The 12479-nt window shown below is 39.6% G+C and overlaps 1 protein-coding gene across 1 annotated transcript; it reads left to right on the top strand.

Annotated features, from left to right (window-relative positions):
• The first annotated feature begins 733 nt into the window (after positions 1–733).
• Positions 734–5389, top strand: LOC102714786 (DEAD-box ATP-dependent RNA helicase 52C). The gene is made up of 6 exons (XM_006663520.3): positions 734–1578; positions 1665–1748; positions 2424–2666; positions 3496–3663; positions 3809–3922; positions 4290–5389. The coding sequence occupies exons 1-6, from the start codon at positions 829–831 to the stop codon at positions 4800–4802; spliced, it is 1872 nt and encodes a 623-aa protein (XP_006663583.3). The 5' UTR covers positions 734–828; the 3' UTR covers positions 4803–5389.
• Positions 5390–12479: the final 7090 nt, after the last annotated feature.

A 12479-nucleotide genomic window follows, 5' to 3' on the forward strand; every position in this document is an offset into this window, starting at 1 on the left:
TTAGAGCATGTTTACTGTAGCATCACATAGACTAATCATGGATTAATTAGGCTCAACAGATTCGTCTTGCGAATTAGTCCAAGATTATATATGTGTTTTCTTAATAATCTATCTTTACTATTTATAAGAAACGTCTAAATATTCGATGGTACAAGGAGACACCACCTAACAAAACAAAGGCATCGATGGTAGAACGTCAGAGCAAAGCAACCTCTACTGAATTCCTCGAAATATCACAACCACACCACCTCGCCACACGTCCACCACAACACGCTCTGCCCATGAAACGTGCAGAGTCCCAAACACACAGATATTTCCCGTGCACGGTGCACCGGGAATTTATTTATTTTTAAACTTTTTAACAAATAATTTTATTACTAAATCTCCGAAAAAAATATTTTTACCGTATAAACCTTTTGGCTACGCCATCAATATTAGCATGGCAAAATAGCTTGCTACATAGCATTGTGTTGTCACGTCATCAACATTGAAGTGACCAAAAATTCAGTTTAAAAAAAAAAAATTTAGACGAAATAAAATTACTTACTAAAAAAATTATTTAATAAAAAAATTTCGTGCACCGCGGCGTACCCACCGACTTGCCGGCCGCACCACCCAAACCCGAACCCGAACCCAACTATCACACCTTCCCCTTCTTAGGTTTTCGCCTCGTCCACGCGGCCCACGACGCCTTCGTTTTTAAGCCGCAAAGCGGAAAAAAAATAGAGAGAAAAAAAAATCGCCCTGCTCTCCTCTCTCTCTCTCCCCCTCCCACAAATTTCGCCTTCGCGAATCGAATCCGCTCCACCGCGCAGCGCAGATCCGTCCATGGCGGCCCCCTCCCCACGCACCTCCTGGGCCGACGTCGCCGACGCCGACCCGCCCGCCCCCGCCCCCGCTCCCGCCCCCGCTCCGGCCCCCGCGTCGTCCAACGGCCCCGCGCGGAGCTCGTACGTGCCCCCTCACCTCCGGAACCGGGGGGCTTCGTCGGGGGGTGGTGGTGGTGGCGCGGCGCCCCCGCCGCCGTCCTCCTCCGCGCCCGGGCTCCTCGGCCGCCCCGGTGGCGGTGGTATGGGGAGGATGGGCGGCGGCGGCGGCGGCGGCGGTGGTGGTGTTGGTTTCGGTGCGCCGCGGAGGTGGGACCGGGAGCCGAACCCGTTCGGGAACGAGGACGCGGCGGCGGGGGACGAGACCGAGGTGTTCGACGCGCACCAGAACACCGGGATTAACTTCGACGCGTACGAGGACATCCCCGTCGAGACCAGCGGCCAGAACGTGCCGCCGCCGGTGGGTACGTTCGCGGAGATCGACCTTGGACAGGCGCTCAACGACAACATCCGGCGGTGCAAGTATGTGCGCCCCACCCCCGTGCAGCGGTACGCCATCCCGATCTCGCTTGCGGGCAGGGACCTCATGGCCTGCGCGCAGACCGGGTCCGGGAAGACGGCCGCCTTCTGCTTCCCCATCATCAGCGGCATCATGCGCGGCCCGCCCGCCCAGAGGCCTCAGCGCGGTGGGATGAGGACCGCCTGCCCTCTCGCGCTCATCCTCTCCCCGACCAGGGAGCTCTCCATGCAGGTGATGGATGCTAAAGTCTCTTGATTTGGTGCAGGACTTGATTTCCTGCGACATGTATTTGATGGTGTTATATGTATTCTGTTCAGATTCACGACGAGGCGAAAAAATTTTCTTATCAGACTGGTGTCAGGGTGGTTGTCGCATATGGAGGAGCACCTATTACTCAGCAGGTCTGGTTTGGTCTTTCCACGTAATTTCGAATCGAATTGTGTTAGTTCAAGTTCAGAAAATTGCTTGCTTGGAATTTTAGGATCAACAGTACTTGATGATTTGCATATTTAGATCAATTACTTCTTCCTCCTGTCACCTAGGCTATGAAGGGTAAACAAATAATTGAGATGGATGGTTTAATTATTTCCTGCTCATATTGTCATATTGCATTTAAAATATTTGTATTAGTTATGATGATTATTTGCAATCTGTATCTTTTGTGCTAGCCTAGTGCCTTTACAAAAGTGTTTAGGCACTACCATGTCAAGTTTTGCAATATAATGCGGTCGGTAGCAACATCCCCTTTGTTACGGCAGAGTTTTGATCCTTACTGCATGTTTAAGCTAAAACAGTTGAATCGTCGCTTGAAGAATATTTGAACCTATGTGAAGCATTCATTGCATGGTTAATAAAAGGCATTAATTATGTTAAGATTAACTCTGGTTCCAAGCCTTGTGGTTCATGCCTTAGAAAGTTAATCCAAAAAAGAAGTTAAAACAATCTGAAAAGATATTTTATGAGGACTTCCAGTCAATTTTTTGTCTGCATACAGTTTGGCGATGCTTTGCAACCTCAAATTGCTATACCTTCTCAAATTGTATGATATCCTAAACCCACTTTCAACCTTTCTGCAGTTGAGAGATCTTGAGAGGGGTGTTGACATTCTTGTCGCTACTCCTGGTCGATTGGTTGATTTATTGGAAAGGGCAAGAGTATCTTTGCAATCTATCAGATATCTTGCCCTTGATGAGGCTGATAGAATGCTTGACATGGGTTTTGAACCACAAGTTAGGAGAATTGTTGAGCAAATGGACATGCCTCCGCCAGGTGTCAGGCAGACAATGTTGTTTAGCGCCACATTCCCAAAAGAAATCCAGGTAAGCTGTGTATGTTAGTTTACTGTTTTCATACTGAGTATGTATTTCAAGTGCATCGTGATATTTTTCAATTAACTGGATATAGCCAAAAAACTTCCATGTTCTCATTTAATTGCATGTTTTGCTTATCCATTTATTGTGTTGTCTCTTGCCTTGATATATTCCCACATTTGGTTGGTATTTCTGTAATATATAGTGGAACTGTTTAGTATGCCTTGCCACATTTTGTTGGTACTTACGAAACAATTAAGAAACACACATTCTTTACCCTTGCACTTATTGGGCATGGCCTAATCATGAGGACAACCAAAAAGCTCTGTTAGGAAAAAAAATGATGCTAAAAACTTGGAGCTAGCTAATTTGCTTCTCAAGTTTTGGGAAGAACATTGCCTGTATGTACCTAGGTAAAGCAAAAATTGGCAAAAAATCAGGTAGATAACAAAATGTGATCTTATTAGTATTTCTTTTGGAAGGTTTTCTTTGCCTTGTAGTTCAATACCGCCCAGTAATTCTGAGTCCTGTGTAAGTTTCAGCCTTTTTTTGTTCTATCCCTAAAGCAAAATTTCTATTAGTACACTATTCTGATTACCTGTCAATAGCCACTATCCTAGTTGAACTTATCTTTAGTGGTAATTATCATTTCAAACATCATTGTTACCTCATCAAGTAGTTCTTGATGAATAATGTTGTCCAGTTTAGTTTCTTGTAATATGGTTGTCTATATCTAATTCTATGCTTGGCACTTTAACTTGGTGAGACCTTATCTGATTCTCTTTTGTATTTATTTTCATCTGCCTACTGAATGAAGTTTTGTGATTGATGAACACAGAGAATGGCATCTGACTTCCTGGAGAACTACATATTCCTGGCTGTTGGAAGAGTTGGTTCAAGTACAGATCTGATCGTACAAAGAGTTGAGTTTGTACAGGAAGCAGACAAAAGAAGCCACTTGATGGATCTGCTTCATGCACAAAGAGACACTGCTACTCCAGGAAAGGTAATGTTTGTCTACAGTTCTACATTACATCCATGATTTAACCAGTTCACTTGAACGTTCCTGATGTTTTTCGTTGGGTAAATTTCCCTTAAATTAACTGTGGATTGTTGTATTAACTGGTTTTTATTTTTTTCCCCTGCCGTAGCCAACACTTACACTTGTCTTCGTGGAAACCAAAAGGGGTGCTGATTCATTGGAGCACTGGTTGTGTATGAATGGATTTCCAGCTACTTCTATTCATGGTGATAGAAACCAGCAGGTTCATCTTTGTTCTTTTCTCCTCGTGTTATTCATATTTCTAGCAGTATTTAGCTTTACCTGTTCTCTTAAATAATTAAATCAATGGGTTATCTGAGGACCAAATGTATGCTGATCTTTTGGGTCATCTTTTTCCTGGTGAGCTAAATATATGTATGTACACCATCTCATAGCAGAGTTGTCTACTCCTTGTTGGTCTACTCATATATCCAATCATGCCTAGCAGATTTATTGACTCCTTGTTGGTTTACTCAGTTGTATTTGCATATTACAATTAAGCAGTTTGGATCTTGCGCCAAACAAATTAAGCTGATGTTTTTGCATCAAGGTTTTGCTTTCCTGATATATTAATGTGCTCTTGCTTGCAGGAAAGAGAGTATGCTTTGAGATCCTTCAAGAGTGGACAAACTCCTATTCTAGTTGCAACTGATGTGGCAGCCCGGGGCCTCGACATTCCTCATGTTGCTCATGTTGTAAACTTTGATCTTCCCAATGATATTGATGACTACGTACACAGGATTGGGAGGACAGGGAGGGCAGGAAAAAGTGGTCTTGCAACTGCCTTTTTCAATGAGAATAACTCTTCCATGGCGAGGTCTTTGGCTGAGCTAATGCAAGAATCTAATCAGGAGGTACCTGCATGGTTGTCTCGCTATGCAGCTCGTCCATCTTATGGTGGTGGTGGGAGGAACAGAAGGGGTGGTGGTGGGAGTCGCTTTGGTGGCCGTGACTTCCGCAGGGATTCTTCCTCAGGAAGAGGTGGTGACTACTATGGTGGAGGCGGCAGCGGTGGAGCTGGTGGTTATGGGGGTTCCTCTGCATATGGGGGTGGTGGCTATGGTGGTGGTGCTGGCGCTGGGGCTCCAAGTGCCTGGGATTAATTTACAGTTGCTCCCTAGTAGGGTCTGTCAGGTCTAGGTTGTGTTTTACTCTTTTTCTCATTAGTATACATTTTTGGTAGGAGCTGATATACAGCGACAACACAAGGTGAACTGTCATCCCCTTTTTTCTTATTGTTACCAGTGATAGTTTGTCTCACAGATCTCCATTATGGAGAGCATCTTGAGTACTTCCAAGCACACACAAGATTCCTAGTTAGGAATAGTTTTTCCGGGGACTGAAATTCCTAGTTAGGGATAGACTCACACTTGATGCTTGATGCCAAGTTTCCCTTGGTCACGTCTCATTTTGTTGGTCAGTTGTAGAGCTAGTGTTGAGGGAGGCTTTTGCGGCTTGAATTTTGACCGAAATTTTATTTTGATACCTATTCACCTTTAGATTCTGTTGTAATGTATATACTGAGAGGTATTGTGAGGTGGGAAAGAATAAGTTGTCTTATCTTTTAAGAGGAAGAAGGGGAATACTGATGATTTGTTTCTTGAGAAGAGGAGATACATGCGATCTGAGTATCATTGTTATTATCCTAACGCATGCCCCATTTTTCAATGTATGCTCTCATGTTGATCATGCCTGCTCTATGTTGGATGTGATGCAAATTTCTGCTGTTATGTTTGTAGGAAATTTACGTGATCTTTTAAACGTCCATATCTTTCTTATCAAACCAGCTAAATTATAGCAATTTTGACGTGGCTCAGTTCTGATCGAGCATGCGCACAGAAAACAGCGTGCAAAAAGATGTCACAACAGGCAATAGCCGGAATTAAACCAATGATGCTCTGAGGTTTGAGCATCCGAGCATGCTTTCCATAATGTTGCAACCGCGCTTTCCTACAGCTTCGTTCTTTCTACGCATAATGAATTATTGCAAACTTAGGCATACAATTTTATTTGCGCTTTTCCAAAATAGATACTCTGCATATTATTTTATTTTCATATCTGACTAATTCCTCTGTAAAAATGAAAATGCCATTTACAGTGCAAAGCGATGGTGCACTGGTGTAGTCAAGAGTATATTAGCCACTAAAGACACCTACTTAATACGTAGCAACTTAAAAGTATCCACAATGAGACCTTGCTCGAACAATGTTGCTTCCTGAGTGGTGGCTTGACATCAGGCTATTTTCCAACATCCCTACGTTTTGACAAACCACATGCATCTCCGAGGCCACTCCTGTAGCTACTCTTCAAGACAGCGCAATTGTCGTAAGTAACCTGAATGGACTAATGCTTAAAACTGATTTTCATAGGATCATGTCCCTGCTAGAAAAACCATTTTTGTAATATAAAGATTACTCCGCACCTTTTTAATAATCTGAATGAACTATGCATTAACCAACCGTTGTGTGTGTTGGGCTTGTATTGCACCAATATTGGTGCATTTTCTCGATGCCGCCAAGGCCCTAATAAATAGTAGAAGGGGACTACACAACGTATACTATTTCACAACGATATATGTGTAATATTTAGGTATGGGTATCAGGTCAGATATACACACATCAAGTGATACTATGGTTCACTTTCTATGTAAAGGAGTCAATGACTAATTTGGATCTTACCTCTATGGTAAGAAAAGAATTCCCTACCTTTAATTGACTCCTTTCTAATATTTGAGAGGGAGGTGGCGTGGACTCAAAGGCGCGAGCGGGGAGGCCTGCCGGGCCTCGGCCCAGTGCGCGAGAGAGGGGGAGGAGGCCAGAGTAGGCCGGGAGAGAGGAGGGATGGAGAGAAAGGCCGGTGAGGGAGAGAGGGGGGAAATGTTGGGCCGGTGAGGGAGAGAGGGACTGGTGGCCCGCTAGGCTGGAGAGGGAGAAAGAAAAGGAAAAGAGAGAAAAGGAGGAAAAAGGGACAAAGAAAGAAAGAAGGGAAAAGAGAGAAAGAAGAAGGGAAAATAGAAAAAAAACAAAAAGAAATTACCTCCAATTTTACCTTTTTTAATAAATTATTTAGACAAATTTTAATGCATTGAAATTCCTCTTTAAATCCTGTTAATCTTTTAAGCGCTTCGGGATATTTTAGAATATTTGAAGCTTCCAATTTATTAAATTAATTTACATAAGAGTTTTTCTCCTGAATTAATTGAACAAATTGATTCGGTGATTTATTTAATTGCTTTTGGCTAGGGTAAAACTCAGGGCTTGATATAAGGTCCTTGTTTATATTTACATATTAATTTTTTTAATTTAAGGCCCCAACTTGTATTTTGTTCCGGGGCCACAACTTCTTGGAGTCAGCTTTGTTGTTTGACGTAGGGATAATCCCTGGTATACCTCTAAAACTTTAGCTAATTTCTTCAATGCCCCTGAATTTTGCTTACTTCATTATATACCCTTAAAATTTGATTTCTAGTCCCTTCCATACCCCTCCTGTTAGTTGACCGTCTAGTTTCTATAAAATTGACCATTTTATCCTTTGGATGAACATAAAAATTTATGAATCACATTATTGAAAATATAAAAAATTATCCCAAGACTATTAATAGTTATGAGTTTTTTGTGCGACACATTATTTATGACAAGATTAACTTTTAGATAAAATAATAAAAAAATATGTATTTGTTTTATTTTTTAAAAGCCATGAAAATGAGGAGCGTTCATATAAAGATAGGACTTACCAATGCTTACGATATTTTTTAAGAGTGCTCCCAACAAAAAATCTATTGTCCTATTAAATTTTAAATAAATATTTAATTTATTTTTTATTTTAAAAATTTATGTCAAAATTTTTCATACTAATTATTTAGTCTCATCAGTTACATAATATGCACATACTATGCACTCAAAAAAATTTCAATCGTTTTGTCTAGCTTATATTCAAACCTAGATCATCAAGGGTATTAAAGGCATTTATCATAAACTTAACGGTCAAATGATAAAATTGTAACAGCAGGGGTATGTAAGGATCAAATTAAAATTTTAGAGGTATAGAAGGGATCATGTAAGTTTTTAGATGTACACGAGGAATTTACCCTTTGACGTACATGAAGTTTTCCTTCATTGTATTCTTCTTTCTTTAATGAAAGCACTTTGATTATGTGATGCCAAAGTTTGCAGTTTTGGGGCTAGTCTGTTTGCCAAAATTTTGGAGAAGATTTTGCCGAAGGAGTGTACCAAACTGATTGGCCTATAGCATAAATGGCTTATAAAAAAATAGTGTACACATATATATATATATATATATATATTATTGTGTAAGATCACACTTTTTTAGCAACTTAGGGACATGATCATAACTCTGATATCCTAAAAATGTAAGAACTTTCAGAGGATGACACAATTATTGAAAGTAGGTAAAATTAAATATTGGATGATTGAGATTGGTCGAGATGAGAAAGCAAGTGAAAAATGCTAGAAGTTTGCTATATATAAGGACATGGGAAGTATATCGGGATGGTAATGAGTTAAGACTCATGTGTCATTTCACAACCCTACGCCTTTAAACATTTTTAGCTAAAAAATCTATAAAATTCAAGTTCACCTATTTTTAAACCAGTCCATAAGTTTTGTAGGCCAAAAAATTAAATCCATTACCACCCAAGAAGTGAATAGTAATAGTTGCAAAGAATTGCAACCCATTAAATTTTCAGCTAACCAAAAAAAAAAATCCAGCCCATTCCGGCATCAATGGAATCACCTCGATTCTTTTTCCATGTCGTGATTAGGTTGACTCCAGAAAATAATTTCAGAATCATGAAAATATAATAAGCATAGCTCATATCTAAACATACTAAAATGTAAATCTTAGTGAATAACATGTGCATGACCAAACTAATACAATACTTGCGAATGGATTGAGCAAAGAATATCCCATCATTAATCCAAAAAAAGAGAGAAACCATAATCCTAATTACTGAAGTAATTCTAAGCCCAAGTTTATCTAAAAGTTGTGCAGATGCTAATTTAGCTCAGAAGGCTTTTAAGTAGTCATTGCCTTTCCCTTAAAAGGGTTACTGCATTTTTCTATAACCAAGTACCTAACCTAATCCAAAGCAAAGGTATCATATAGCCAACTCCATATCAGAATTGACCAAGTCAATGGTCAAGGTTTGGAGGCTTGACGCCTTGACCTTTGAATTACCATAGCTCCTAAATCACATCAACTATTTGAATCCTTAAGCCCTAGTAGCTGCCCTAGAGTGTTAATAGTGATAAAAAGGTAGTCAACAGCCCTTACCTTCAACACCTGAAATAAATTGCATGCTATGTTTAAATTGCACACCTAATTACTTTAAACCTCATTTTTATTGTTTACCTTTACGTTGATTTCCATTCTGTAGTTAGTCCCTACTCATGTAATGGCTGTGCTTAGCCATTCTGATTAGTTTTCCTCACATATAATGTGGAGGAGGGGATAATCTCCCAATATTATGGGAGTTTTGTCATGTAAGTGGATGGAGACTTGTATTGCCATCTCACATTGAGCATGAAAACTGTTTGCAAAAACAGAAAAACTTAACAAACTGAACCAATTTTGACCTAGGCAGCGTGGAAGACTTGTGTGGTTCTTGAAAAAGGCTAGCGCTGATACGGACTGAGTTAAGAAGCTATGCACGAAACGAATGGAGTACAACCATATTTCTCGAGATATAGATCCGATGGATTAGTCGATCCATGGGGAGAGGCACTTTTTTCGTGGCTGGTTGCAAGCACAGTGGTTGGTACTGTTACTAATGTGAGAGGGTAGTGGGATGGCTGATTTTGAGGAACTTATTTATGGACTCAACTTATCCACATTACTGCTTCTGCAATAGTTGTTACTGACATGTGACAGTACTGAAGAGGTTTTTGTCTCTTAGTCACATACATGAGAGCAATTTAAACACACTAACTTTAGGGAATTAACCCTGAAAGATGAGTCTTTCTTGCTGTAATTGGAGGACTTGTTTGCCTAGCATGACATCTTTTGCCATACCTGTAAAGGCTTGGGTCAATTCCCTACGTTTTGTTTCATGATGCATTCCAATCCTACAACGGCTAGCATCATAATCAATACAACATGACATGGTTGATCTTCTTTTCCTTTTTCATTTCCCTATCTATTTTTTTTTAGTCTTGTAGTGTAATGGGTAACATCGTCCTTGTGTATCATAGCTGTTGCAAACGCGGAAAATTATCACTGAATTATCTAAAAAAGAATCTCAATTCTACTCCAGTTTATTATTATATTCAGATAGCCTTTGAGCATTCTGTGGGCATTGGGTTGCAGCCTCTGGAGTTCTTCAGCTGTACCTGGAGCATATGCCTTGGCTGATGGTGTGTATATATATCCTCATCCATTCATTGATTGTGTTCAGTAAATGCTGCCGCTACAAGTCCTCAAATAAAATGGTCCACACTCTTAGCTTTTGTAGACAACACTCTAGCTAACATTTTCTATTAGATAACGATGTATCGTAATGCAGTGAAATACTTGGTGAGAGAAGAATAGAGAACTGAATTTTCTTATCAAATCAATGATTCATACAACAGAGCATGCACATACGTACACATTCATGTTGGCCAAAATTGTTAAGACTCTCCTTTTGCAAGATGATGCGATCTTTCAGGGTGGTCGATCCGTCGATGCATCACATTTTGTATTGTTCATCCATGTACTGTCCAAGCGTCAGAGAACAGGAGAAAAGAAAAAGGTATGGCCAACTAACAATATTAATATGGTGTATACCAACTGCTCAGTTGTAGTATTGGTATGGTACAAATGGAATTCCGTTCTTAAAAATGGGGGTTGATGGAAACCCCTTGGGGGTAGCTTTGTAATCTCCCATGAATGATCCTACACTATAATAATGTGTAACCCACTTAACCCACTTGGAAGAAGACGGATCTCTCCCTAGAAGAAATACAAGAAAAAACTTAGTTACTATTAGGCTTTGTTCCAACAAAGCTTCCTTGATTGACTGTTTTGGAAGACATAGGGCGAAATGAATCTTTTTTTTTTTGGAAATTAAGAACATTTCAAGATTACCAATGGAAAATGAATTGATTCATGTGAAATGCATATGAAATAGTGTGGATTTCTAGCATACCAAATGGGTCCTAACATGCATTTCTCATTGTTAACCCAATGTGTTTACTCTTCCATGGCCATATTGTTGATAAAACCTAGCAAATCAGTGCGTAGACATGAGAGTTCCACATTTGCAGGACCACGTATATGCTACTCTACAGTTCTACATATTTTTCTATCCTTAAGAAGTACCTCAAGATTCCATATTTTCTACTCTAAAACTTTAGTATCTGGAGACAAAAAAAATTGCGCTAAAACTTGGATAACTCAAGTTACTTTTCCAAGGACCGTAAAATTCCCCTTCTATATAAGAAAAGAGAAATTCTATTATCCCCTCCAAAAAACATGACATGTGTTGATTTTCCCATTTAATTTTCATGGGATTTTGAAGTACTTTTTTGGGTGGAGGAGGGGGGGAGGGGGAAGGTGTGCGACCTATTGTTCCAAAATGCTTAGTAGTACTTATATCCATATGATTTAAGAGGGCGTCTACGTTACAATATACTAGTAATATATACTACTGGTATAAACGATTCAAGGGTATATATAGATTTGATTTACTTCTTAATTAAGTTACAGTATAAAATTTAAATGGTCAAATTTGTCTTTTTTATGTTATTCCCTAGGGGCATTTTCGCAAATTCAAATCATATAGAGCAATGCTAGGTGTGCTAGTACCACTCTTGCCATCGTCTCTCGTTGTGGATTGATTTGACGTTAGACATCTCGAAGTCAAGTTGATTTCACCATTAAACCATGAAATTACTAAAAAAATATATTTTTAATTTTGTGGCAAATTCGAAATATGCCCTTATTTATAGTGGCAATAAAAGTACTCATAATTCAAATCATCAAAAGATTACATTTCTTTTCTTTATGCTTTAGCTTCTTGTATAATCTTATTCGATCTAATGGCTAATGCCATGATGGAGAAAAAAACAGTGGTCTCACGATGACGTTTATACTATAGTTGTGAGATGTGGTATGAAGTACTTCAAATGAGAGGTACACCAATTAATATCATGTGCAACTTTCTTCCCTGTGATTGGCTCCTCATGCCAAACACTTACACAGCTCCTGAAAACATCTCGCCCCATATCTCAAGTGTTCACTTCTTGCTGAGCACAATATGTGAAGAAATCAACAAGATGAACAAAGTATCAATTAGTGAATGTTTTGAATGACAAAAGATGCTGAGATATTATTAGCAGCACATTAAGATGTTGAATATCTCAACTTAAATTATACTTACGATTGTATAGTCATGGCTATCTTCTCTTTCTTGGCACCACTGTGGTTTGTGCTAGATCCAGTTCTTCATAAGTTCCTTCACAGTATCCTGGTAAGATTCACCTGTAAGACATGACACATCCATGTTGATCTTCCAACTCGCACATATACAAGTTTGTGAGCAGTGGAGGACTTGGATATGTGGTAGCTTACTTTAGAGATGAACAAGAAGCTGGTAAATGTCCTAAAGCATCCCAATCCTAGTCAGGTTCCTAGCTGTAATACTGCACCATGGTTTTTATTATTACGAAAGAATTCTTGCATCCCCATGTGGCCGTGAACACTAGGTACATGAATGGTTGAATATATAAGTCACTAGCTACAATGCATTAGAGCAGGTACAATAGTAGGCTATAAGCATATTT

The sequence above is a fragment of the Oryza brachyantha genome, chromosome 11 (genome assembly GCF_000231095.2).
Source record: "Oryza brachyantha chromosome 11, ObraRS2, whole genome shotgun sequence".
Classification (NCBI taxonomy): Eukaryota; Viridiplantae; Streptophyta; class Magnoliopsida; order Poales; family Poaceae; genus Oryza; species Oryza brachyantha.